The 27,455-nt window shown below is 36.4% G+C and overlaps 2 protein-coding genes across 3 annotated transcripts in view; one reads left to right on the top strand and one right to left on the bottom strand.

The window, feature by feature from the left end:
• LOC129747245 (dopamine receptor 2) overlaps nt 1-27,455 on the bottom strand; it is a 361,371-nt gene that overhangs the window by 245,740 nt on the left and 88,176 nt on the right. The gene's annotated exons all lie outside the window — the stretch shown is intronic.
• On the top strand, nt 276-14,962 carry LOC129747267 (uncharacterized). Of its 2 annotated transcripts, XM_055741382.1 has the most exons (7): nt 276-536; nt 827-1,003; nt 5,565-5,843; nt 6,146-6,346; nt 6,617-6,796; nt 13,112-13,387; nt 14,517-14,962. In XM_055741382.1, the coding sequence occupies exons 1-7, from the start codon at nt 438-440 to the stop codon at nt 14,580-14,582; spliced, it is 1,278 nt and encodes a 425-aa protein (XP_055597357.1). In that variant the 5' UTR covers nt 276-437; the 3' UTR covers nt 14,583-14,962. The 2 variants fall into 2 exon arrangements, with proteins under 2 accessions (XP_055597357.1, XP_055597366.1); XM_055741391.1 differs by lacking the exon at nt 827-1,003.

Here is a 27,455-nt window from a genome sequence, read left to right as displayed (position 1 = left end):
TGAATGACGTCACAATTATGACGCCAATCGGGTCGTTTGTTTCCATGGGAGCTTTTCCCCTTTTTCAGATTGATAACAAACCAGTTGACCAGGCACAGTGCTGCCATATTGGGTTGATCCTCTGATTGAAATTGTAGAAGAAGTGAATTCTCAAAACGACGTTGAGAACTTTTTAGTATTTCCAACACTTTGGAAATTAAACGTCTCTATTTTGACAAACTGGCATCTCTGGCCGAAGCTTTCCGCAGGTTGAACAATGATCGTCGACTCACCCGGTGGGAGGTTCAGTCTTAAATCGTCGCTCGCGATCGTCGGATGTGATTTAAGTAACGTCACCGTGCTTCGTTATTCAGTTAAACCAGACAAAAAAAAATCGTTGAAACTCAGAATCAGTCTGTCGACAGTTAAAATCTCGGTGAAAGAAGAAGTTTTGTGAAATGAAACAACTCCTCGTGGTGATTGCCTTGGTGGCAACTTTGGCCGGCTTTGGCCACGCTCAGGGCAACAATCGAAAGTGTGCCGCCAATGGAGAATATGTAATTAACACCTTTTAGCACCTTCCCCTAGCCTCTTTTGTCTCATACGCAGCACCACTTTGCTGCTCATTTGCGTATACCTAGTAGTTTCCCCAATCTTTTAGTTCCGGAAAGAAAACAAACATGGGCCACGTTAGAAAAAAAAAGTTCTTCGATTTTAGATATACCTACCTCCTTTCCGTTGTTGGCATTGAAGAGTGAAAATCAATTAATTTAGTGGATAATGCTATATATGATAGTTTTCTAGAAGAGAGAGAAAAAAAAGTATCTATAATCAATCCCCCTTGCAGTGTCAAATTGCCAGCGATTGTTGTTCCGGAAGTTGTTTGAGCTTTTCGTACAAGTGTGTTCCGGTGCCTCCGGGCCCTGTCGTGGGAGTGACGCTGGTTCCGGAACCGATCGATACCGCCAATCGGTTCGGCGAAGATGGCGACACACAGAAGACCTGCGCCAAGAATGGTGAATATGTAAGTGATTTTGCTCGTTAAATTATCCGTTCAGTGGTTTGGGAAACAAAAACAGTGAATTTTAATACGTTAGGTTTTTAAGAACCGGGAAATGTTGGATTTTGAGAGAAACCCCTCAAAACTAAAGTGTGAGAAAAAGTTGAATGACTGCTGAATTTAATAGATATTTCATAAGACGTATAGTTAGCCGTCATATGAACTTCTAATGGCGATTTAAGAAAAAAAGCGAACTATAAATAATTTGGTTGCAAAATAAATCAAAATCAGCTCTTATGTTCTTTGAAATTTGGAAAAATGTGATTTTTTTTGCCTTTCGTTATGTTAACCTTTTATCGAATTCGTGGAACGTCAACAAAAATCATTATTGTGACTTTTTTCTCAATCCAAATGAAATTGAAATTCACATTGTGATAATCATTTTTTCTTTAAACCCGTAAGCAAGTTTTTATACCTATAGGAAACGCACATTTTGTGTGCTTTGGCGCCTCTCTGCGTTCAAAATTTTGTTCTTGAAAATTTGCAAAAAAAAGAACTTGATCATTTTTCATTTTTATTATGTTATTATGTTATTTATTATTATTATTGGAGTATTAAACTGAAATTTGAACGGGAGCAGCGTTACCAGATTGATAACCGCTGAAATTCGTAGGTTTCACGAAAAATGAAATGTGTTCTGCGATTTTCGGCAAAATCAATCTCGATGACTTTTTTTTGGTAATCAGGTAAAATTTTCGTTTATCCGAAGAATCCCTATATTTTGTTCGACAATCCGTAGAAATTCCGCAGAAAATACTTAAAACCGTAGATTTCGAGCTACGATCCGAAGATCCGTAGAAGTGCTTAAAATCCCTAGATTTGGCCACGCTATAAGAGAAAAAGTTAATGTCACAAAAATCTTTTTTCTATATTTTTATGAAAAGTGAAACCTATGAACCTTGATTAAGAGAAGTTCAAAGTTTTGGGGTTGTAGAGGGGACATTTTTTGTGGAAAAGGATAAAAAAAATCAATTTCTCATCAATAACTGTTACATACTCGAGATATTGATTGATAAAGATAAAAAACGACAAAAAACTGATATTTTTTGGGAAAAAAATATTTTAGAATAGTTTATTTAGAAGCACAAATAGCTTAGCTTGATTGACTACTCTCATCCCCCTTGAATCATTGAACCCGAAATGCCTCATACTTTTTCTTAACAGTGAAATTCAAGATGCTTTTGAATTGATTCCAAAATAAAAATTCAGCAACGATCTATACATTTCGAGTTCAATGATCACTGGCGTACTACTCCGTGATTGACCGAGGCCATCAATGTTGATCAAGAGTAAAAAAAACATGGTGACTGGCATTGATCACCTCGGTTTGAACCATCAATAATGGCGCCGGCCACGTCCTAGTAGTCAAGAGATAGTTTGGAAAGAGCAGAAAAGAATGAGAGATCAATATCACGCTTTAGGACCGAGGTTACCTTTGCATCCTAGCAAAGAATTTCGTTTGAGAAATGGGAGGAAGGATTTGATTAGGAGACACTTTGGACTAGTGTGAAGGTTTTAATAAATTCTGCCCTGAACGTAACGCTGTTTTAACATTATTTCAAAACTCGGTTCGACTTGATGGTTATTTTCGACAGGAAGCATCGAGAAAACATCAATCTGCGTGTTAAAGTAAAATAAAGTAAAATAAAAATTTAGAGTGATTTTCTAGCTAAATGAAAATATGCTTTTGAAAAAAAGGTAGATCTCTCCAATCACGGTTTCAAACTTCTTCCTTTTCATTTAAAAACGTAAACAAATCCTGAAAAAACTATAGAGATGGCCTCACGATGATTGGTGCTGGCCATGTAGATCAAAGGAAGACTGCTGTTTTCTACACTTATGATCTTAAATGTTTTTTTTTTTAAATCAAAATGTTTTACTAAGCTCGAAATTCCCTGACATTTTTTTTCGTTTTACCACCCATCACAAATAAAATCTAAATGTAACACAAATGGATTCAATCCTGGTCTGGGCAACTCCATGCTGAAAAAAATAGTAGGTACTTTATTTATCGCCCTGTGAGTTTAGGTGAAATAACAAAAACGCTCAACGTTGCAGGAGAAGTTGGCCATGCATTTTGGACATCGGACGAAATTTTTTCGTGCTCCGTAAAAATTTACCAAAATAATAGTTTAAATAGCCAAAAATATCGTGAAATTGTGCATAAAGAATGCAAAGGATAACGTTGATGTAAAGTGTAATGGTATGTAAAGTTTGGAAAGCAGCTTTCCGGAATTTATTAATTATGATTAAAAAAAAGTGCTTGAGAGGAAACAACAATGGATATCGGTGTGATCTGATTTTCGTTTTTCCAATGCCAAATTTAAAGTTTGATTTTCCAGCATATTCCAGTGTAAAAATGTGCTTAGTGATCCATTGCTGGTGAAGTCAGGAAAAGTTGTTTTAAAAGACATCTGAAGAATTTCGAATAACAGCAATGCAGTGGCTTGACTCCAATCAGAAAGAATTGGGAGACAGCCCGGCCTAAACCTTCTATACCATTGAATAAACTTGGTGAGATCGTTTCTTTGTGAAAATCTAATGCTTCTACTCAATTTATAAGTCTCATTTGCCGAGTAGGATTTCCCATAGAAAATATCCCTTCCCTTTCCTATCTGAATACAGCACCCTGGGTCGTAAAAGTTCTCTGCACCAGAAAAGTTTATTTTGCTGTATGTTTTGATGATTGAGTTGTACTTTGTGTATCAGCCAAGGCAAGATGTGTGTAGTCACCCAAAGCTATGCTATGCTATAACAAAAAACGCTCCAGGTTGCATTCTAAATATCATTAATATCCAATGGTCATATCTCGATGAATAAATTCAACATCCACCAGAAATGGCCATTGACTTTTAAATCATTCACCCCAGCATATAATAACAGCGAAAAAACAGCGGCTACAAACTTTCCATAAAAAGCTTCCACATGAATGTGTTAATTTCTCAGGACTTCATAAGTCAACAACTGACGAATCTTTTCAGAAAGAAACAATTTTGTCATTTTAACGACAGTGATCTATCAATTCTTATTTTGTTTTTAGAATCTCTAAATTGTTGCAATCTAACCATTACCTTCTCATGAATATGGAAGGATCAACCTCAAACGGGATTACGTTTTTCTAGGAGTCTCTCTTGATTACCTATTTTTCATGTATTGAACTTTTCAAATTGTTTTTTCCACTCATTCATCAAAATTTGAGCAACGTTCAAGTTCGTTGATACTAAGCCTTAACTGATATGAATGGTCAAATCGAGCACAACAAAACATTAGAAGAAAATCGTCAATAAACGACTGAGAATAGATTCGTTCCAGTCCATGTCTTGCTTTTGATTGATTTAAATAGTTGATAACCGTATCCAAAAAAAAACATTCACGTGAAACCAATTGCGAAGTTTAGCTGCTCTCATTGTCCGAAACTTCTAGTTAGAGAGGAAAACCCCGCACTGGTGATGAGTGATAGAACCCAATGCGGTAGATTATAAACCCGAACAAATTAAACCAAAACAAAACCTCAAACTTAAATGGTCGAAAAATGTTTTTATGGGATTTTACCCGTCGAAAAATGGTGAGTAATTCACCATGACGTTAATGACCTTCACCAGGCAAACGATTCCCGCGCACCTTTCTGTTTCATTAGCAATTGGCTACAAACGTTTGCGCGTTAAAAGCGTGACGCCACTGTTCCACATGAATCGAAACCACCACTATGGCTAAGTTAGAAGAACGAAATGGTTTGATGCGATTTATCGATTTGTGAACTGAACCACATTTCCATCTTTAGGTGGGAAATGTGTTTTTTTTAGTACGGCTTAACTTCTTTATAACTTATTCATTACGAGATGAGCAATCATTCTATTATGATATTTTCATACCCAATTTGCTCCTGAATGTATTTGTTTTTGATTTTTTTTTTTTTCTATTTTCAATGATTGTGCATGCAATTAAAGTTAAGTTAATTTTTTAAAATCTGGTCGAACACTTAGATCTGAAAAGTGGAAAATTGCCCTTTTTACCTTCAAACTTACTGAAACATTTAAAATCAATCAATTTGGTATCAAATTACGAACCATTTCCAACATCGGCAACCTTCGCAACGATTTGCTCCCGCCAAGTTTGACGACGAGTCGATCCCTTCTCAAGTTCAAACATTTGCACAGCGAGAAATCGAAAACACGTTGATAATTATGCGATTCGAAGCAATCAGAATGGGGTCAGGTTCGCTTGGAAGGCAAACACAAACTTGACACACCGCCGCCTGGTTTGGTCATCGTTCGTTCGAATCCGAGTAAGGACCAGTTACTGATAACCGTCCTTATAAGCTGTTCTACAAATCAGCGAGGCAATCGCTTGTGTACACATTTTAAGCCGGCGCGCATAGATCTAAATGAGTCTACGTAGTACTGAACCCATTTGATGATCCGCCGACATATGTATATATTTTCCTCGAATTTAAATTACTTTCATAGGTTATCGCTGCTTTTAGGTATTAATAACATTCCATTTTTTTTTAAATCATTTTTCTCAGTGTCAAACCCACTCCGATTGTTGCTCGTCAAGTTGTCTGACATTTTCGTACAAGTGTGTCCCGCTGAATCCTCCGGCCCCGGGAACCGAACTCAGCTCATGGCCATCGCCGGTGCAACAACCTCCCCCAGCAGCTAGCAAACCGACCTCCGGCTCAAACTCAGGCTCTAGTTCAACCGGCGATCTTGGCAACCGTGTGGGCGAAGATCAGCCTGGCAGCACTGCTTCGATCAACTACATCACTTCGCCTCCTAAACGTTGCGCTGCGATTGGAGAATACGTAAGTTCGAACTCCCGAAGCAGGCTCTGCTTCGATCTAAATGCATGTTTACTCATTTATCGTTGCATGCTCGATTTTAATTTTTTCCATTTGTTCACATATTTTATATTTTCAGCACTGATCTTCATCGTCATTTTTAATCAAATATCAAAGCATGCTCTCTGTTTACCATAGTTCACATGACTCATCATTTTTTACCAAACAATCACCTTTCATCTCTTCAGTGCCAACTTCGATTGTTGCCAATTTACTCGAAATCAAACGCTAATTGTTTTTTTGCGCTCTACTTTGTAAATTTTCAGTGCCAAACATCATCGGATTGTTGCTCGGGGGCTTGCCTTAGCACCCGCTACAAGTGTGTGTCATCCGGATCGGGTCCAGCAGATCAACCCGCACCCACCAATAACAACAATAACAACAACAATGGAGAGGATGTCGGCAATCGGTTCGATGGATCCACCGACACCACGACTCCTCGCAAATGTGCCGCCGTTGGCGAATATGTAATTATAACCGCAGATCGCATTATTGGTGTTACTTTTCGTTTGTTTGTTTATTCGTTTATATGTTCTTTATCGTGCCTGCCTTCTCTCTAAGAATAACCACTTAAGATTGATTTTCATCTTTCAATGCCTGCTTTGTGTTTTTTTCCTTAATATTTGGGGCTGCATGTCTGTTTTCGCATGTTTTGTTTTCCGTCGCTTGCTGTTTTAAAAACTTTAAAAACAAATTGTTTTCTAACATTTCTGGTTTCATTCTCATTCAATTTACAGTGCCTGGTTGCATCGGATTGTTGTTCGCTTAGCTGTCTCAGCTTCAAGTATCAGTGTGTGAACAACTATCCCCTAAGTGGCCAGTCGGTTCAACAAAGTTCTTCGACGTTCACGGAAAATCGTTTTGGCGGTAGCAACAGCGGCAACAACAATCGACAGTGCACTGCCAATGGAAAATACGTGAGTACAAGTCCTGTTTGCTGGATAAAGAACTAACATCAATTAGATTTATAAGAAAAAACACAAGAGCTTTTTTAATCTCATAGAGCGTTAATCGATACTGCTTCAGCAGTTTTGTAGCTGTTGTGCTTCAATTTTATTTAAATCATTCAAAAAAAATCGTGATAATCTATAAATTTATAAATCACATCTAATTGAAGCCAAATTTTAATTTGGCTTATACGTTGCAAGCAATTTTATGTTGCCTTTTACTATGGATTGCGACATGTTTTGTCCCAAATTTCACTGCACCCCAATATTTTTAATGACGAACTGAACACCTTAGAAGTAACAGGCCATCTAATGTCATTCCATAAATAGTCGTATAAGGTTGCCAGATTGCCCGAATTTATCCGGGTTTGCCCAGATATTTAATACCAAATTTGGGAATAGTCCGGCACGGCCCTGTTGCCCGGATGTCATTGAAAAATGCCCGGTTTTATTCACTATATTTGGCAAATCAAACCAAAAAAACAAATTGTGTTGTTAAACTTTTTTATTTATGCCTCCAGAACGAAATGTTTTGAGCAAGTATTGCAAAAATAGTAATGAAAAGTTTTTTGGCAGTTTTAATGAAGCTTTTTTAATTTTTTTTTCTTGATTTTTGTTGAGTTTATTGTGGGTTTTGACAAAATTCGCCCGGATATTGCCCGGATTTTTAACGTCAATATTTGTTTTCAAAATTTGCCCGGATAAAACCACGTTTTATACCGATTTGCCCCAATTTAAATTTTTTTCTTGATTTTTGTTGAGTTTATTGTGGGTTTTGACAAAATTCGCCCGGATATTGCCCGGATTTTATCGTCAATATTTGTTTTCAAAATTTGCCCGGATTAAACCACGTTTTTATACCGAATTGCCCCAATTTTCAGGCCCGGATGCGTATTGAATAAATTCTGGTTATCTCATAGTAGCATTTTGAAAACCATTCGATCTTTCACTGAAGTGCGCTGAAAAATTCTATCAAACTTTGATTATGTCGAAACCTTTTCAAGAGTAAGATATCGGGGTTTAAATGGAAAGACAACTCGTCTTTATTCGGACGTTTATTCAACCTTCATCATAATAACAACTTTTCTCGCCTAAAATACAGGAAATAAATAGGGAAAATCTTACAAACTGGCAACCATGAGCACTCAAAAAATTGGGTACGATACAAAGGATAACCCATCGATGATTGTGACGTTCGATTTAGGGTGACCATTGTTGCTGAGATTCAACATACTTGAATCCAGGAAAGATGCAGACCCCTTCGTAAAGACGATCATATGATTAATATCTTTGACTTAAATTTTTGGTGAAATGCATCATAGATGTCACTATTTATGTAGGGAACAACTTACGGAATACAAGACTCCTCGGCATAGATGAGACGAGTTGTTTCTTTAAAAAATCTTGATAGACTGTTTGCCCTCTGGCGTTCGACCGAATTTTCCTTTCACGGAATAGTCAAAAAAATATGAAAGAAGGTTATAGTTAAGAAAAGCTAGTCAATCTCTTATTTCTATCCTAAAAGTTCGGGAATATTTGTAAGCTAACGAACATTTTGAAAGTCAACTAAGGATGAATCCTCTCTTTTTTTCCATTCGATTAACCCTCCACTGTAGACGAGCCCATTTATATCCTCGGCATTTTTTCACATTTGTTAGCTTTATTCAGAACTGTTAAAGTAAGCTAGCCAGATTGCCCGGTTTTATCCGAACTTGTTCAGATATTTGGCTAAAATGTAAGGAAAAGCCCGTCCCGGCCCGGTTGCCGGGATGTATCCACTTTATTTGCTAAATCTAACAAAAGCTCACATTAAGTAATTATAGGGGAGAGTGGGGATACTCGATCCCCTTTTCTTATTTTCACCATATCTTTTTGGAAAAATTTAGCAACTCGTCGTCTTTGACATTTTCTGACAGCTTGTAACTTCAAGTTTCTATGCTCCAATAATTATAAATAATAAATAATTATAATTAGAACGATACTTGAACCCGTTGATGAACTAGAAGCATTTTCGTGGGAGTAGAAATATTGCGATTTTTCTGAACTTAGGGAAGACTTGATCCCCTATTGAAGGAGACTTGATCTTTTATTCAGGAAGCCCTAATCCTTGTATAAAAATCCAACAAAACCCCAAGATAGAATGTTAATTGACTATTTTGGTCATGTTTGTTCTCATTTCACAATTTATAGCAGACATAAGAAGAAAATTCTATCACTTTGTCTCAACGCTAATAACATTGCATACTTAAAGGCGCAATTTTTTATAATTAAGAGAAAACTAATTATTTTTGCTCTTTTCTTCAGACAATTGTTTGATCAATATTAGTTTTTGGATAAATATTAGTAATTTCGTATTCAGCAATCACAACGATCAATTCAGAAGAAGAATATGCCGTTTGGAAGGGGGATCAATTGTACCCAACTCTAGGGGATCAATTGTACCCATAATCAACATTTTAGAAAACTTTTTCTGAAAAAAGTTGAGAGTTTTCCATTGCTTTGAAAGTATGGCATTATGAAGTTAATTTTACGCTCGAACGATTGATACATTGGAACAAATATTTTTTTCATAGTTTTCCCATTAAAGTTCAATTACTCAAACAATTATTTTGTGAAAAAATTTTTAAACTATAAACATTGTTATTTCGCTCATTTTGGCACATTTTTCTAGAACATTTGATCTTTGTAAGACATTCCAGTTTCGAGATATAGCTAAGGAATCAAGTATCCCCAGGGATCAAGTATCCTCATTCTCCCCTATATATTTTGATTTTTGCGTCCAGAATCGATTTTTTAAACAAGTTTTATCAAAATTTTCATGAACGGTTTTTCGGAAGCCTCAAAAATGATTTAGAACCTGCATAGGTGTTTTGATGGAAAAATTCTTTTATTGTTATTAAATGCTTCCGTGAATTGGCCCAGATAGTGCCTGGAATTTTGGCTGACAATTTTGAAATCAAATGCCAGGATTATGTCAGGTATTAAAATAAAATTGCTAGGATTTGTCCAATCCGGTCACGCCCAAGAAAAATTCTGGCAGTCATATGTTAAAGATTTCATATATAAACAAAAAAAAAATCAAAATATCTTATTTCTTTTATTCCACTTTTCAAACAATAAACTATAGAAAAAAAAAAACAAACAATTCAGTTTTTTTTTGCATAAAAAACATAATAAGAGGTCAATAAAGTTATTTTCATTAAAAAACTTTTTTTTTTTCAACGTAAATTGAGTAGTGAACCAATGCCAAATCAGGCCAAAACAGTACTGGGTGATATGCTTACATACGGTTCAGGCACTCTCGGACGTGAACAGCTGTATTCATTATGTCAGTGTTCATGAACGCATGCCAAACTGTGCAAAAAAGTAAGTGCATAAAAGCTTATATCGAGAAAACACGATTTAAAATTTTTGTGTTTTCCATTTTTCATATATTTTTCGAGAATTTGTACTGAATCAAAGCAATCGATAGATTCCTTTTTATTCAACCACGGTGAATAAAAAGTTCATATACCGGTATTTCAATAGCACCTTACTACCTTCTTCAGTGAGCGTTTTCGATTGATCGAAATCGAACAGTGTAAAACTGGTCACCCGGATGCGTTTTGTAATCAAACTTGCAAGATGTTTCATCGTCGATGATAACGCACACCGAATTTCCACACAATCATATTTCATCATCATGATATGATCATGATCACATAATTTACGAGCTCTTGGTTTCACAGTAGCAGCTTATTTTTTACCCCGCCTCGGCTTCTTCTACTTCTATATGTCTTAAGACCCAATCTTAACTTGACACGATGGACTGTACTGAGAGGGAATTCTTCTTTTTGGTCTGCATGGCTTTTCGGTTTAAAGTTTTGTCCACCTGACCCGGTTTCCACCCAGCTATTTTTTCCACGAAGCTGCTTTCCTTTCCATACTTCCGAATCGAATTTGGGACCGCTTCAATGTATACTTCTTTCATTTTCGCCAACTGACTCAGCGAAATGTTGGAGAAAGTACACCATTTGTGCACGATATTTTTGCGCATTTCCGGGAAAGTGCTTCTCGTTTTCACGTAAACTAGTAAAACTGGAGCCCACGATTTACAGGTTAAACTGTAAACAACATCACCCAAAAGCAATTAGCTGTTTCAACGTCATCCGAAATGAGCAGAGTTGTATAAAAATTGTGCTTGGACATAATGGGACACCCTATACATTCTGGTTCACAGCTTGCTTTTTGAATACTCATATCCACCATATATCAATGCACAAAACTGATGCCGGCTACATCAATGGGGATTTAAAAAAGGAATACCAAAACGATACTTTTTTGGTTCAACTTGTAACCTCTCGTTCCTGCATAATTCAAACATACGTTTAAGTAAGTCAGAAGCAGAGCTCAGCAAGTATAACTACCTTTTAGGCACAATTTTCCCGTATGTTTGGATAACGTGCCGCTATTAAGCCTACCCCCATTCTGATATCTGATAACTACCTTTGGAAACCGTCTTAACGTCTGCGAATACAAAATTTAGAACCTTAGGAAGACATTGTTTTAGCTGAAAAAAGGAAAAAGAATCAATTTTGGGAAACGGTGCAATATTTTGTTTACACCTCCTATGCTTCTGGACATTTCATAAGAGAATCCTTTTTCATTAAACGTTGACGTAATATATTTTGTGACATTTTGAAAAGAAATTAGTGTCAATTACTTTCCAATATGCGATAAAATTTGATAATTACTGAACTACGCTTTCACGATCTATTCAAATTGAAACTACTTCTTTTCCAAACCGTCATCCCTGTTAAATTAGAAAACACGCTAAATGGCTTATGTAGGTCTGGGTAAACACTAGACTTATGCCAAATTAATATACCTTCTAAAAAAGTCTTTCTGAAGCATTCTTAATCCTTTGAATAAATTTTCGATATAAATCGAAACCAGAGCTTTTTCGGAACATAACTATCCATCTACTTGCTTAGAAACTATAGCAACGAAACGCAAAAATCTTTTATTATCTGACAATCTAGAACCAAATGATTTTTCTTTTCCAGTTTGAATGTTATGGATGATTGGATTGTATATCTCTAGATACACTTGTCATTCTGCTGGTAATTTTATTTTAGTCCACGAGCCGCGATGATTTCATTATGGAAAACTTGAAATGAGAGATTACTCTAAATTAGTCTAAAAGTCTTCAAGTGGTATCTACATTCCCCGATTCAAAAGAATGGATTGAAATAAAACATAATACTTAGCTGCGATTTACTGCAAACTACTATTTCTTCAGAGGACATTTCGAGAAGAAAATTTATTGGATCGCTTTTCGATAGCGTGACAGGTAGATCCTGCTTTACTATAGAAGATGATCGCCAACGACATGACCTGTATAGACTGGTTCCACTTGTTACTAAATAACATTTCGAAAATAAAAGTTTTCTCAGGACACCGATTTTGACACACACACGGCAAAAATTTTCTTCGTCCTGTTCTGTCAAAGCCTACTTCACTTCTCCTGGATTGCACAAAAGTCTGATACTGTTAAAAAAACTTGTTGTTGATCTCTTGATGAGTTTGATTCATGCGTTTTCGATCTTTTTCCAGAATAATTAACAAAGGCGAATAGATTCTGCGAAGTACTTTTTGCGATTTCTTTTATTATTTAAGGTTATTTTAACCACTATGAAAAATACAAGTTTGCGGATTGAAATATTTTTTTCTTCGGCAAAAACAATAAAATATTTTGAAAAAAAATTATGTTATTATGATAATACCTACACATTTTACTTTAAAGAACCTAAAAAATCTACAATTTTCATTTAAGAACATCTATGAAAGAAAGTGAGCTAATGGAGCAAATGGATGAATAATCAAGCTCCCTCCAAGATTTTTTAAACAAATTTAAGATAACTCAATTAGCAGACTGACTCATGTGCGGTTATATCATGATAACATCACAATTGAATTCAGTCATGATTAATCTAAGTTCACCATAATTTAATGAATACATCGAAGAATTCAACATCTCAATCTCTGCTGACGAAACTTGTTCTAAAAACCCCTAAGAATTGTGACTCAGTTGTTCAATTGACCGAACGCCCTTCAATAAAATCGTAACCAAATCAACAAAGGTAAAAAAACATCCAGCTCACAAATGCCCCAGTAACCAAACACTAACCTGTTCCGTTGAATTGGATAATCTTAAAACCAGTTTAATTCCATCCTCCAAAATTTTTTCCCTTCTTTTACCCCCTGCAAATAACCCAAACAAAAACAAAAAAAACGGAACAACAGTGCTTCCACGGAGGCGAGTGCTGTTCGGGAGCCTGTTACAAATCGTTCTGCGCCACTCAGATCCAGCTGGGAGTTCCGGAATCGGTCCTAACCGACCCGGCCATTGCCGGAGGTCCCCGAGTGCAGGTCAACAGTGTGGACGAGCTGATTACGCGTTTTGGCGGCGGCGGAGGAGCCCAGGTTGCCGATTCGAGTGCCTCCGCATCCGGCCATCGGGCCAACATCGCCACCCGGAATGGGGCCCTCGGCAAGCAGTGCGTCGTCGTTGGCGAGGGGGTAAGTTGTTACTAAAAAAAATATTTGTGGAACACTCACATGTCCATCACTGGGTTTATTTATTACAATCTACTAACTAGTTAATCACAGGGAACAAACTAATTTGCCTTAATTCCAATTTCAAGCAAAACTCAGCCATCAAAGGAGAATTCAGTGAAACGAAAATTTTTTGTAATGTAAATTTTTTTTAAAATTATTTATTTAAGAGTTACAGTTACTAGAATAAATCTGAACTGGCTTTTCGTGAGTTATGAACCTACAAATGTTTATCATAGATCTCTCACCCTCACTTGAAAACATCTAACTTAAATTTTTCCCAAGTGCATCATTCAAATTCAACTCAACACATCAATCAGCGAGCCACTTTCGACAACGCATGTGGTTCCCGTCACGCAAAAGCCCTCAAACCAGAGACTGACCGAAAGGCCAGCCGGCCGGTTCCGTCATAAATAATTGGTCAAAAAGTCCACACGCACGCGGTACACGACCTTCCTTCCTGTCTAATCTGGAGAGAACCATCCCTAAATCCGACCGGCCCAGTCGATTGAACATTTCCGGTCTCGCATTAATCCTCGGTCACAACCAAATGAAATCGGAAAGAACAGAAATAGAAGGAAAAAAACGGCTTGCAGGCGAAAATAAAATGGCTTATCGTAATTAATCAATGCCGGACGGGTGGGTTTTCCCCCCAAACCTAGCCTACCTATAGGCGGTGATTTCCCCCGAATCGTGTTGAAATTCCTATCCGGTTGATGTTGTTGCTTAATCAAATCCAGGCACGCAAACGATCGTTTTCCGCTTTCACACCCGATGCGGGGTGAGTCGTGCTTTGGTCTCTTGATGAACTGGGAAAATGGAAATCGCACTCAACACGGATTGATTTGTTTGGATTTTTTTATTTTGAGAACCAAAATTGATATTTGTTTGGAAATTTACTAAAAGTTCCACGTTCCTCTCGAACTCATTTTTTCCTCGTATCCCCTTGCCAAAAATGTTTCAATATAAGGGTTTATCTTGTATTATCAATTTCTATTCCAGAAATCAAAATCAAAAGTAAAATATAATGTAAAATTTTCCAAGAACTTATAAAAACTTCTAACACACATTCTTTCTCTTTCTCTCATTTTAGTGTTCGCGACATGAGGACTGCTGCTCGACAAGGTGTCATTCGTATCGACGCAAGTGTGTAACTTAGGCTTGACATTTTTTTCTGGAATGGACACAAAAAAGGAAGAACAGAGCTAATACTGTCCACCACAAAGATACACACATTCGTGCATCTTGGACGTGGTCCCTTAACACTTTATTTTGATTTCGTACCAATCCAATGGCAGTCAAAAGTCTGTGTGTAACTTATTTTAACACATTTCTGCTTGTCATCCAATCATTCCCAATTACTTTTTGCTTAGATTTTAAATTCTTTAGTCTGTAAGTTTGAGCATCATGTAGAAGCTGTGATGATAAAACAAAAACGATCCTTTGTGAATGAGCGAAGAGATAAAAGTGACTGATGGTATTGGTCCAATTATGGACCGATGCATAAAAGGTAGGCAAAATAAAGAGAATTGACAAAAACCGCTGACTTTATTATTTATTTTAACAGATCACATCCAAATTTAATTGCAGAATGATTTATAAAGTGCATCTCATAGGGACTAAAGAATATAAACTAAAACATTTTTTAACCGAAATTACCTAAAAAGGTTCTTCTATTTCTTAGAAACCAAAATTCAAGATTTAAAATTCAAGATTCGAGATTCGAGATTCGAGCTTCGAGATTTAAGATTCAAGATTCAAGATTCAAGATTCGAGATTCGAGATTCGAGGTTCAAGATTTCATTTAAGCGAGTCTTTCAAAGAAGCTCTGCTTAGGTTTGTATGAGATTTCGGCACCATTGTTTTTTACAACAAAAGAGTAAGAATCTCTTTTTAGATGCTAAATTACATTTCATATGTTATTTTCATGTTTACAGGTAAGATCCCGACCAGGAGAGCATATGATATCATAAAATTTTTCTCAAACCCATCTCATCGAGTTATTATTTTATTTAGCTTTGATATCAAAAGCTTCATTTTTGACGTTTTGAAAAAAGATTACATCTCTTATCAAAAGTTAGAATACAAGGTAGGAGGCAATACAACATTGCATTCAAGCATTTGAGTGGAAAGCAAACATTGCTCGAGAACTTGTTCGCATTTTTGGGTGGTCAATATTCTATCTGATTGTTTCCTGGCCTTTTGAAGGGTTTTTTTTTGAGGATGCTGAGTTCATTTAGAAACGTTTTTTCGGGATTCTGAGCTTATTTTGGGATCACATCTTTAACATGCATTTTCTGGCCTTTAGAAGCGTTTTTCGAGATTCTCTCCTGGGATTTAAATGTGTTTTCTGGCATTTAGATGCGTTATTTCGGGATGCTGAGCTTAGTTTGGGATCACATTATCATAATGCAATTTCTGAACTTTGGAAGGGTTTTTTCTGCATTCTGCGTTTAATTTTGGATCACAACCTTCAAATACGTTTTCTGCCATTTAGAAGCTTTTTTCAGGATTCTGAGCTTAAATTGGGATCAGAACATCAAAATGCGTTTTACGGCCTTTAGAAGCGTTTTTTTTTCAAGATTCGGAGTTTAATTTGAGATCACAAAGTTAAAATGCGTTGTTTTTTTTTAACTTTTGTAGCGTATTTTCGGGATTCTGATCTTAATTTGGGATCACATTTTCATAATGCAATTTTTGGACTTTGAAAGCGTTTTTTCTGCATTCTGCGTTTAATTTTGGATCACAACTTTAAACTTTTCTGGCATTTTGGAGCGTTTTTTCAGGATTCTGAGCTAATTTAGGATCACAACTTCAAAATGCGTTTTATGTCCTTTAGAAGCGTTTTATTTCGAGATTCGGAGTTCAATTTGAGATCGTTAAAATGCGTTTTTTTTAACTTTTGTAGCGTATTTTCGGGATAATGAGCTAAATTTGGGATCACAACTTTAAAATGCAAGCTCTGGCTTTTTGATGCGTTTTTTTTCGGAATTTTGAACTTATTGTAGGATTCAAACTTTAAAATGCAATTTCTGGCCTTAAGAATCATTTTTTCAAGATTCTGAGTTAAATTTGATATCACAACTTTAAAATGAGTTTGTTTCCTCCTGAAGCGTTCAAATATCTCGCTTTTCCATTATGCAAGGTATTCATTTAAGCTTGATTTTCATTTTGAATTTTCTTGACACGATGTTTGCTCAAACATTAACCCTCTTGTGCCCTACCTCGCCTTAAGTCCATTTCTAATCAATATTTTTACTTACTTTTAACGCAGAATGTTTCAAAATATGTTGATCTATAAATCCATACTAATGAAAACTTTTTTACAAGCAGTTGTCAAACACTACAGCTAAGAGAAGCTTAAAACATGAGAAAACTGCAAATGGACATATTCTTCGAAAAGCTATCAATTTGGTAGCCTCAGCAATCCTTGATCCATCTGTCATTCGTTCTTACAAGCTACCAGCATTTAAGATTGATTTTTGAACAAAAAATCATCAGTTAGGAAGATGATACTTAAACAAGCCGCAGCCCGTGGCGTAGAGGATAGCCTTCAAATCTTCTAAGCCAGCGGGCATGAGATCTAATCTCGGTCACGGCATACATAGTACACTTTCTCTGTAATTTGTCTTCGTCCAAGTTTTTTCACCAGTTTCTGTTTTTCAAATGAATTTGAAAAATACGTAAACATGAATTGAGACATTTCAGGAATTTTTTGATAAAACTGTTAAACAGTACATAAATATTGACAATAAAGATTTTAAATCAATGAACAACTTTTCCGAAGACGCACGAAATTATTACTCCTGCGAAAAAAAAATTAAAGAAGTTTTCATTACTTTTCCCTTTTCTCTAAAATTCGGAAATTTTGACAAAATTTTAAACCAAATTGAATTAAAGGTATTTTTTTTTATGCAAAAGTCTTCATGAATGATATCTTTTCATATTTCAAAAAGTTGTAGAATTTTACTTTTTTAGATCACTGCAAATTAGAATATCTAGGCAAAATATTATTCCTTGATTGAATGGAGGATAATAAACAAATTCATTGTTTCATCAGATATCAATGATTGATTCCACTCATATAAATTTTTTTTGAGCTCATAAACTCGATTTCACCAAAACTAAAGGCGATAGAAAATCTGTCAAAATGTTCGAGTTCAGGACGCCAATCTCCTTAATCAGTCATTAAAACATTGACACAAAAAATGCTGTTATGTCTATAATATTTCTATTAAATTCTAAAAATAAGATTTTAAAATGGTAAGACATTTTTATTGAAAAAAAAATCCTTCTAAAATGTCAAAAACTCATCCTATCTCTTCATATTTTATATAAATTTTCAAATAAATTTATCAAAATTTACAGACTCAATTATTTTTTTTTTAAGTCCTATTGTTTGTCCTTATTTTTATAATTCAACATAAAACTTGCACAAGAAGATTTATAAACGTTTCACTTATTTTTATTATTTTTAAACTTATTTTTTGTATCGATCGTGAATTATGAATTAATCTATGAGAAGTTCGATAAAATATTCGAGGTACCATCTTTAAAGCTGAATTTTTATGTGCAATTTTAACTAACGTAGTGCTTGATTTTGTTGTTTATTCAGTTTCTTTTGAATTATTCAAGAAATAAAATTTCCCAACTTATTTTTTGTCAGTATATGCTATCAATGATGAATTGATCATGTTGTATTTCAAATATTTAATGCTGATATTCTGATTTCAAAACATATTTTTTATACTTTTATTTTTATAACTGGTAGAATTTGCATGTGGAAAATGATTTTATCTCTGAGTTTGATCACTGGCACTAAATAGATTAAATATTCTCTTCTTCTTATCCAATTCAATTTAATCATTGATTTTGTGTTCGAAATAAATTCTCTTAACTTAAAATAGGAGTTTTTTTCCTCATCAAGAATTCATATACAAAATCGATAAAAAAAAAATTCAAATTCAAGATATTACCGCAGAATTTTCCAATCTATCCTTCAAATAAAAATAAAGGAAAGAATGTTGATTCAGATAATGAATTATTTAAAATTATTATTATTTTGTTGAACAATTTTAACTCATGGTTTATTTATTTTTTTTTTGAATTAAGATACATTTTTTCAAATCTGGTATTTTGTTTTATTTATTCTGATTAAGTGTACTGATGTCAGAAGTTTTAATTTCTGGCTTAACTCGAAACTTTAATTCGTATACGTTTTCTGGGGTTTCGGAAAAATGGGTTTCAAATTTGATAACTGCTTAAAATTTATTTCAAGCAAATTTCTAATTCAGAACAACCAACATTATCTTGAACAAATTGCCCATCAGAAAAAGCATTTATTTGAAACTATATTTCTGATTGATTTTTAATCGTATCAGTAAAATTTATTATTTTTTCTAATTTGTGTGATGGTCATTAGTGGGAAAATGGTTATAGAAATCAATTCTCTCTCTTCTATGTTGTGCATTTTGGGTATTATTATTATTTCCAGTTTAATTTGGGCCGAAAGGCCCTTTGCCAGTTTCTTATGGGATTTTGCCTTGATTTGGTCTAGTAAATTTGTGAGCGTCAATGAGCGACTCGAATTGATCGGTTAAATAGCGTTAAGTGAATAAGTTTGTAGAGCAATGATTTAATAGCTGTATGTTGTATGTATGTTGATAATCCACCATGGGTGCACGGATTCACCGCAGTTTGACCAAAGTATGAATTCAAACGCATTATACAGATAAACTCTAACTCCATACCCGGCACCATGGCTTCGTGTGATCTGTTCTGAAGTGAATGTGTAACGTGTCATTGTGCGTATATATTTGGGAGAACTATTCAATCAGGTACAGAACCGGGTCAAAATGTTAAACATCTTGAATGTTAAACATTTACTACAGGTATTCCGGCATCCGTGTATATACCTGGCCAGTTGGCACCAGACTGAACGAGTAAAACAATGATTTAATAGCTGTTGAAATATAATTTACTAAAGGTGCTCGCAGCAGCTCAAAGCTTAAAAATAACAATGAGTTTATTGAAGCCAAGTTGAACATCCCTCTTCGTTGCCGAGGAAAAGCCGATGATTTTGGCGCGCATTACCGCCTTTAATGCGCGCAGCATCGCCATGTTGCTATTGGGTCATTTCGTCTCATGTCAAGATGGTTCGTTCCAGGACACTATCATTTGTCTCTTTTAATTCAAGAGGAGTATTCGTATTTTGATGCCAAGTTTTACAAATCAAGAGCAAAGATATTTGGCCTATACCGTCCCTTAGTAGGGAATGCTAAACTGTGCGTGGTATCAGCCTTAGATCGGGTTTTAACCAGTGTGCACCGCTTAATATTTTTAAAAGTTAGATCTTATCAAAAGTTCACATCAATTTAAAGAGTACTCACGAATAGGACAAAAATTTTAACTGAACAAATTTCGGTAGCAAATAAAATTTACGCAGAGCTTCACTTGAATCTTTCTCGGCTCTTCGAAAATTTTAACCCCTAACGGTTTTTGGTTTGTTTGACACTTCGTAGCGAGGTCATTAGTTCTGTTCAGGTTAGTTCAGACGTCAGGTTTGAACGATAGCTCAAAGTTAGAGTAAGCCTCTAAACACCTTTTTTTAAACTTTTCTCGAACCAAAAGTTGTGTTCACCACCTCCATGATAGCTCTAACTTCGCCCAATTGCTGAGGAGGAGGGGATAGCGGATGAAACCACTTCGAAAATCACAGTGCATCAAATCGATTGAATATTAATGCATTCGCAGCAGCAACAAGAATGTTTGCAGCAGCAGCAGGAGCTTACGGTGGTATTATCCTTGAAGGAGGCCGATGACGACGCACAGCACTCGGAAAAAGGGGTGGGGGAGGGGAAGACTGCCAAGATTGATATGTATGTCGGCCAACTCAGCAGCAGGCGCCCGTTAGCTTGACATCTATTTGCGCTTCAGCTCAGCAGGGAGGATTTGCAATAACTCATGAATAAGTTGTGTTTCTGTAGCTATTAGGAAGGTATGCAAGTATATCATCGCTGTTGTCAATATTATTGCTCTTACAATCAGTCGTTACGAGGTTAAACGATTCGATGATGTCGAACAGGTTGAATGCTGTTGTAGCTTGAAGGAATCAATTTGTACCTACCCAATAAATCACAAAAGCTGAACTGTACTGGGAGCTACGTATCAAAACTTATTTGTAACAAAGACTATTTTTGTGAAGTGTCCCCAAGTAGGCTTTGCATAAAAACAAGCACTTTGAAAAAAATCGTGGTCTTCTGAAGTTTTTTCCTTAAACACAAACTCCTTTCGAAGGAATTTCACATTGAAGATTTAAGAATTGACAACTTTAGTAAAAAAAAAAAGTGCTAAGTCGTCTCAAAACATCAATGGGAAGCGTTTAAGAGAAGTTTCCATCGTAATCAACGTGCCTTTACTACTCGTCTGTAGCGTAGCGGAAATTCGTTGTAACCTTACCGTAGTCAACTTTCACGGTTCGTAGGAATTTCCTCTTACATTTTGTAAGCCCGGAGTATCAGTGGAGTGTGAGAATTGACTTCTTACTGTACTACTATGTACCCCTACTCTTCAATTTCTACCGAATAGAATTCTCCCACGACGCCTACACACCCGTCGGATGATGATTGGTGGCTCAGCTGGCTGACAAAGCTGACGCGATGCGATGCTAAGCAACGCGGGAAGGATCCCACCACAAGGACAGGATAAGGTAAGGTTGTTCGGATGAAAATAATGTCGTGAAGCGTGTAGTTGTCATATTACGTTAAACAAGGCAACGCCCCGTCTCTGGAGGATGAGAGAATAGGTGAGGGAGCCTGGGAAGAAATTCTGGAGCTATCTTTATACCTCACAGCGGCTGCAATCTTGTCCTGATTTATTAGCTTCGGATGAACTCCGGCTTGCGGTGTTTATAGATAGCGTTTGTGGGATAATCAAGTTAAATATTTAGCAAAACACAGATGGTGAAAATGTGTTTACACCGTGTTTCGATTATGCTGGGGGAGGGATAAGATGATACGTATCTTTTTTGTGGGGGGGGGGGGGAGTGGTTAGGGAACTGCAGGTGAGCTTTGTGCTCATTTTCTTTTTTGATTACTGCGGATGTCAGGCTCAAATAACGTTCTCAATTCCAATTTGCCGTGTATCATGGGGAACTCTCGGTTGGCAGCAAGTGATCCAATATTGCAGCAACCAAGTAACGTGAAAAGAATTGCCTGAAGTGCACTCACACTTGCCAGTGTCATGTTTAGTCCTTCAATTCATCACCTGCTTGGATACAAACAGCCGTGAGACATGATGGGTAGAGAAATAAAAAACCGATTGCTCTGATTGCCCATCGTGTTAGCCGATCGTCGACTTTGATGTCATAGAAACGCGGTTTCCCACAGCTTGCTGCGAACCATTGCGAGTCGAAAGACGACATCAAGTAAAAAACTCCACCCCAACAGCAGTACACGAGAAAGCTTTTTAAAACCGTGTTTCATCCGGCAATACACACCAAACGACGTACACACAGAGACAGAAGATAACCCCAACCGAAAAAAACCTTGTTCTATCTAGTCTCCGGAATAAATTTCGATACACCTGTGCCGTGTGCCGGTCTTCGTTGCCTGGAAGAGTGATGGCCCTGTACCGGTGCATGTTACGACCGCTCTTTATGATAAGTCGCCTGCACGATCCGAGCCGACATGTTGTGTCAAATAACTTCTTGTGAGTAAGAAAGCAGCGTCTTCTTCACACGCCAAAAATACATCACTTTATTACATCTACGATCCTATTTCGTCCCAACACTACTTAGGCTTACACATATGTTTAGGATAGAAACCTACATGTGTTGGCAAACATCCGCTTTCTGATAGCCGGGCTCATTCTCCAAACGACTAATAGTGTACTCCATTTCCGAGAACGGAGCCTCGTATCGGCGAAAGACGAATGACACCCAAAAAACTTCGAAACTGTCTTTCGGCACATCAGTGCCACCTGCTGCTAAGAAATAGAATTCTATCCCCATTTACGGTTCATTCACCACCAAACTTTGGGTGTACAAACCACCACGAACGGCTCCTTACGTTTGATTGATCTTTCGAGGGAAGGACGACAAAATGTGACTTTCTGTCTAGGTGGGGGTGTCCCCTTGGACAAGTGCTGTAGACAGCTGTAGCAGCAGCATCATCGTCATAATCCGGAAGCGTTTGTCGATGATGGCTTTTCATTGTGAATGACGACCGACCGACCGGCTATGGCTAAATCGAATTTATTTTGTCATCTTTCACTTTTACCAACTTTTTTGTTGTGGGTACGATTCCAATCGCATACAAACGAGCTCGATTAGCCCGATCTGGCGGCAGAAGCTCGGAATATCGAGCGAAAACTTCTTTCTAAGGAACCATAGTTAAAGTTTTAGAATCTTTAAAAAAAAATGAAGATCTTCTTAAAAAATAATGGTTTTAAATTCTACCTCTCAAGACTAAAAGCTTTGATTTATAATTTAATAATCATCATAAAGGGTGATACGGTCAAAATTTGGTCAATATCAACTTGACGTATTACTTTCAATTTTGCATTTAAAAAACCTGAACACCCCTAATTTTGAAGGTGTGTGTGTGTAGAATTTTGCTCCTAATTTTATTCTGGAATTCACTCTTCAGTTGTCAAAATGCCGTCCAAGGAAGAAGATCAGCGTATCAAAATTTTGCTCGCGCATAGCGAAAATCCGATCTACTCGCTGGCAAAGTCGCTCAAAGTTTCCAAATCACCGTTACAAATGTAATTAAAGTGTTTGGGAAACGTTTGTCGACAGCAAGAAAGTCTGGATCGGGAGAAAATCGAAAACCGGAAGCCGCTGAGACAAAGATAGTTTCAAGCGAAACCCTAACCTCTCTCTCCGGGATGCCGCAAATAAGCTGGGTGTATCTTCTACAACCGTGCATCGAGCCAAAAAACGAGCCGGATTATCGACTTACAAGAAGGTAGTGATTCCAAATCGCGATGATAAACAAAATACGACGGCCAAAGCGTGATCCCAGAGGCTGTACACGACGATGCTGACGAAGTTTGACTGCGTGATAATGGACGACGAAACCTACGTCAAAGCCGACTACAAGCAGCTTCCGGGACAGGAGTTTTATACGGCAAAAGGAAGGGGAAAGGTAGCAGATATTTTCAACAACATGAAACTGTCAAACTTCGCGAAGAAATATCTGGTTTGGCAAGCCATCTGTACCTGTGGCTTGAAAAGCAGCATTTTCATAGCTTCCGGGACTGTCAACCAAGAAATTGATGTGAAAGAGTGTTTGAATAAACGTCTGCTGCCTTTCCTGAAGAAACACGGTTGTTCCGTACTGTTTTGGCCGGATTTGGCATCTTGCCATTACGGTAAAAAGGCCATGGAGTGGTACGCCGCCAACAACGTGCAGGTGGTTCCCAAGGTCAAGAATCCTCCCAACAAGCCAGAGCTCCGCCCAATTGAGAAATACTGGGCTATTGTCAAGCGGAACCTAAAGAAGACCAAGAAGATGGAACCTAAAGAAGGTGGACACGGTGGCTGTACAAAATCTGATGGCAGGGGTTGAGTGTAAGGCCCGGCAATTCGGATGTGTCTTTAATTAGATAAAAAAATCTTCAGGCCAAGACGTCAAGATCATAAGGATTCAACATTCCAGTAGAACAAAAGCAAAAACGGGTAAAAAAGGGAAGACGGGAAATATCGTGTTTTCTACCGCCGTACAACACGGTTCGTGAAAAAACAGAACTACAGATTGAAGTTGCAGAAATTTCACGAACCTATGCAGACGAATTAAAGGTCAACAGGCGACAGACCCGCATTGTTGCAGGTTTGGGTCGGAATCACCCATACTTCCCTGGTGAAGATCAACCGAACATCCGAACAACCGAAGAGGAGCAGATCAATGAATTTACGTATCGAGAATAGTTCTACGGCATGTCCTCGAGCTGTGGAAACGTGCCATTTTGGTTTAAGCTAGTGATTTCGCAATGGCTGACAAAGGGAAGAAAATCCAATTTTTATGAGCAACATTTTTTTGAAGGTTAATTTCGAGCTTAGAGTGATGGATCAATTTGCCCGACCTAAGCCCTATTCACTTGGCTGTCTTGAAGGCTGAAGTCTACTCTACAAAACATGACGGTTTTGAAGTTCGGAAGCCCCAAACGGCTGAATCCTGGGATGAAAGACCACAAATACCACTTTTTAAAATATGTGGTTTGAGCTTCTGCAGCGAGTTGTTTAGCTCAAGGACAAAAAAAACGAATTGCCCAAAAGGATTTTGAAAAACAAAATGTATGTTTTGAAATAAATTTTATGAAATTTTAAAGAAATATGTTTGTTTTGATTGAATTATTTGTTAGCTCCAATTCTCCTCTGTTTATTTTATCTTTGAAGGGTTCAAAAACGAAATAAGTCGTATTTTTACTGTTCGTCAAAAAGCCAGCAATTGTTGAAAAGATTTGAAATCGTTCAAATTTTTACTTTAGATTATCAGTTTCCTGTAGCGAGTCATGTAACTCAGTTGTTTAGGTGCTAAATTTAAGTCTTCTGAGTTAATTGCTGTAGATTCAAAAGTAAACATCGAAATCGAATTCAACAGCTATGTTATTCAATACCAGTTTGTCAACTCTGTCGTAAATATAAACTTTAAACTATATACAAATGTTGTTCGGTCCATGGGAACTACCCAAAATCTAAATCTGTCATTTGAGCTATTTTCAGAACAACCATTAATCAAACAATTTTTATTTATCAGCTTCAAAAGCTTTAACGATATATGAGCGACTTAATACGCCTGTTCATGCAAGAATTTGCCAGAGCAAAACAAAACCTAATTAAATCATTGTATTATGCAGAACAAGTGCTTTAAAGCATCAACATTTTTTTTATTGAAATTCACTCAATAAGAAAGAAAAATTTCAGACCTTCGCACTGGTCGGTAGATTGATGAGAGAAATTGGACGTTTGAAAGTTTTTTTTTTTCATTTTTATTCAGTCTTCCTTCCCCAGGCTTCAGATAGAATTGGCACAAAAACATTGCCAGTATTTCAGTTATTTTTTATTGAATTCAAGGCTTTTTATACAAAGGTAGCATTTTCTCATATTTTTAAGAAAAAATACGGATACAATTATTCGTTACCGTTTTGAAGGAATTCTCGATTTTTTCCTGTAACACGGTTCATTAGGCGGGGCAAAGATCGAAGCAACCAGTAGTTGTGAAGTGACGTGTTTTTGTCAAGTACTGCAAAATACCTCGAAAATTGGAAAATGTTCGGAAAAAAGTTGTTTATTGAACCTACAATTGAAACAGAATAAGACGGATTCATACGGTTTTATTTCTACCAGAGGCAAGGCCGGATTAAGGGGGGGGCAAAAGGGGCAATTGCCCCCGGGCCCCCGGCTTAGGGGGGCCCCCCGAGGGAAAAAAGTTTTAACATTACTTTAATCATACCTTCTACAAATCTATGAATAGAAATCAAAACTAGAAATTCGGAATGAAAACTTGAAATAAAACATTTAACACGTTCGTCGCCACGCTTATTTTGGTAGTTTTACCAGCTGGGCCCAAAGAAATTTTCAGAGAGAGATAGCAAAGAGGGAGATTTCCCATATTTGAAACGTGTGGTGAAACTGAGCGGTAAACTCAAGTAAGAGAGTGTCACACACTTTTTGATGTGACGGGGCCCCCCAGGAAATACACTCGTCACCCGAATATGGGTGCCGTGGCGACGAACGTGTTAAAGGGGCCCCGTGAAATAATATCTAGAATATTTTTTCTCTTGCATAAGTTAAGGGGCCACCTAGAATAAGCAGTGAAGAAGTTCTGGACAAATATAATGTGAACCGAAATCGAAACAAAAATTAGGAAGAGTATGAGGCAAAACTCCTCAAATCTCTATTTTTTCAATTATCGAAACATGTCAGTCAGGATATTCTGTACAGAACAGGAAATATAAAGAAAAACATCTCCTCATTTTTCCTACATACCTACGTCGCGTAAAATAATAATATGTATTATTACGTTAACTTTCCAAGTAATGCTTACTGCACTAAAAAAGCAACTAATTTCACCAAAACTGGCTCACACGACTTAGATAGGACAAAGATGCTTTATAATAAACATTTTAGAATTTTACCCGGGCAGTATCCGGGTTAATAGAACTTTTCATTTTTCGATCACTATTTTTTATATTTCCATTGGTTTATATATTCTAAAATCTTTTCTCTCCCTATTTTTAAAATAAAATCATAAAGAAAAACTGTAGTGGCCTAAAATGTAAAAATCGACAGTACAGAGTGTTTTTATTGTATTTCCATCCCAATTTCTATCTTAGACTTGAAATTCGTATTGGAACATTTTCCACTGATTTGTCCAAAATGTGATCATCTACTGAAGTTAATATTATGAAGTCAGCAAATCATTTTCCAATTGATCATTCTCAAATTATCATAAAAACGATCTTTCAGTAAAGTTTCAATTATCATAAAGCGATTCTCTTAACATGAATATTTCTATGTTTTTAATCTTATCTTTTTCCAAATTCAATTTATTAAGATTTTCTAGTCTTGTGTTGTTTCTTCAGTTACTGAAGTTCAGTTTCATGTTTTTTTTTTAATTTTGAGAACTCAGGATCTTTGTTTAAGGTAAATAAAACATTTGGATTCCTTATTTGACTTTTTTCAATGATAAATGATTCTGTGTTTTAAACATTAAATCTCTATTCTGATTTTTTTTCAACCATCATTTTTGCACTTATACCCCTGTGGCTTTGAGGGCATCGAAAGAAACTTTTGTCACATTTATCTGATGAGAATCAAAACGTTTTTTTTGTGTTTCAAAGATTGAAAATTGAAATTCACACTTGAAACTCTTTTTTTAATGAAATTCATATTTTGTTTCTCAAAACTTTATTTGAAATTATGATTTAGATTTGAGACACTGAATTGTGGTTCTGAAGATAACTTGATTTTTAGTGTTGAATTCTTATCTCTATGGAATTTGAACTAAATTATCTTGGTTATTTTTTT

The sequence above is a fragment of the Uranotaenia lowii genome, chromosome 1 (genome assembly GCF_029784155.1).
Source record: "Uranotaenia lowii strain MFRU-FL chromosome 1, ASM2978415v1, whole genome shotgun sequence".
Classification (NCBI taxonomy): domain Eukaryota; kingdom Metazoa; phylum Arthropoda; class Insecta; order Diptera; family Culicidae; genus Uranotaenia; species Uranotaenia lowii.
The sequence above is the reverse complement of the archived record's forward strand: the minus strand, read 5'-3'. Positions and strand labels throughout refer to the sequence as shown.

What these genes read in the sequence shown, in the direction of transcription:
- LOC129747267 (XM_055741382.1), top strand. Translation starts at nt 438, where the DNA reads ATGAAACAACTCCTCGTGGTGATTGCCTTGGTGGCAACTTTGGCCGGC. An exon ending in GCACTGCCAATGGAAAATAC is followed by an intron (nt 6,797 to 13,111) that starts GTGAGTACAAGT and finishes ACGGAACAACAG; the next exon opens with TGCTTCCACGGAGGCGAGTG. An exon ending in GCGTCGTCGTTGGCGAGGGG is followed by an intron (nt 13,388 to 14,516) that starts GTAAGTTGTTAC and finishes CTCTCATTTTAG; the next exon opens with TGTTCGCGACATGAGGACTG.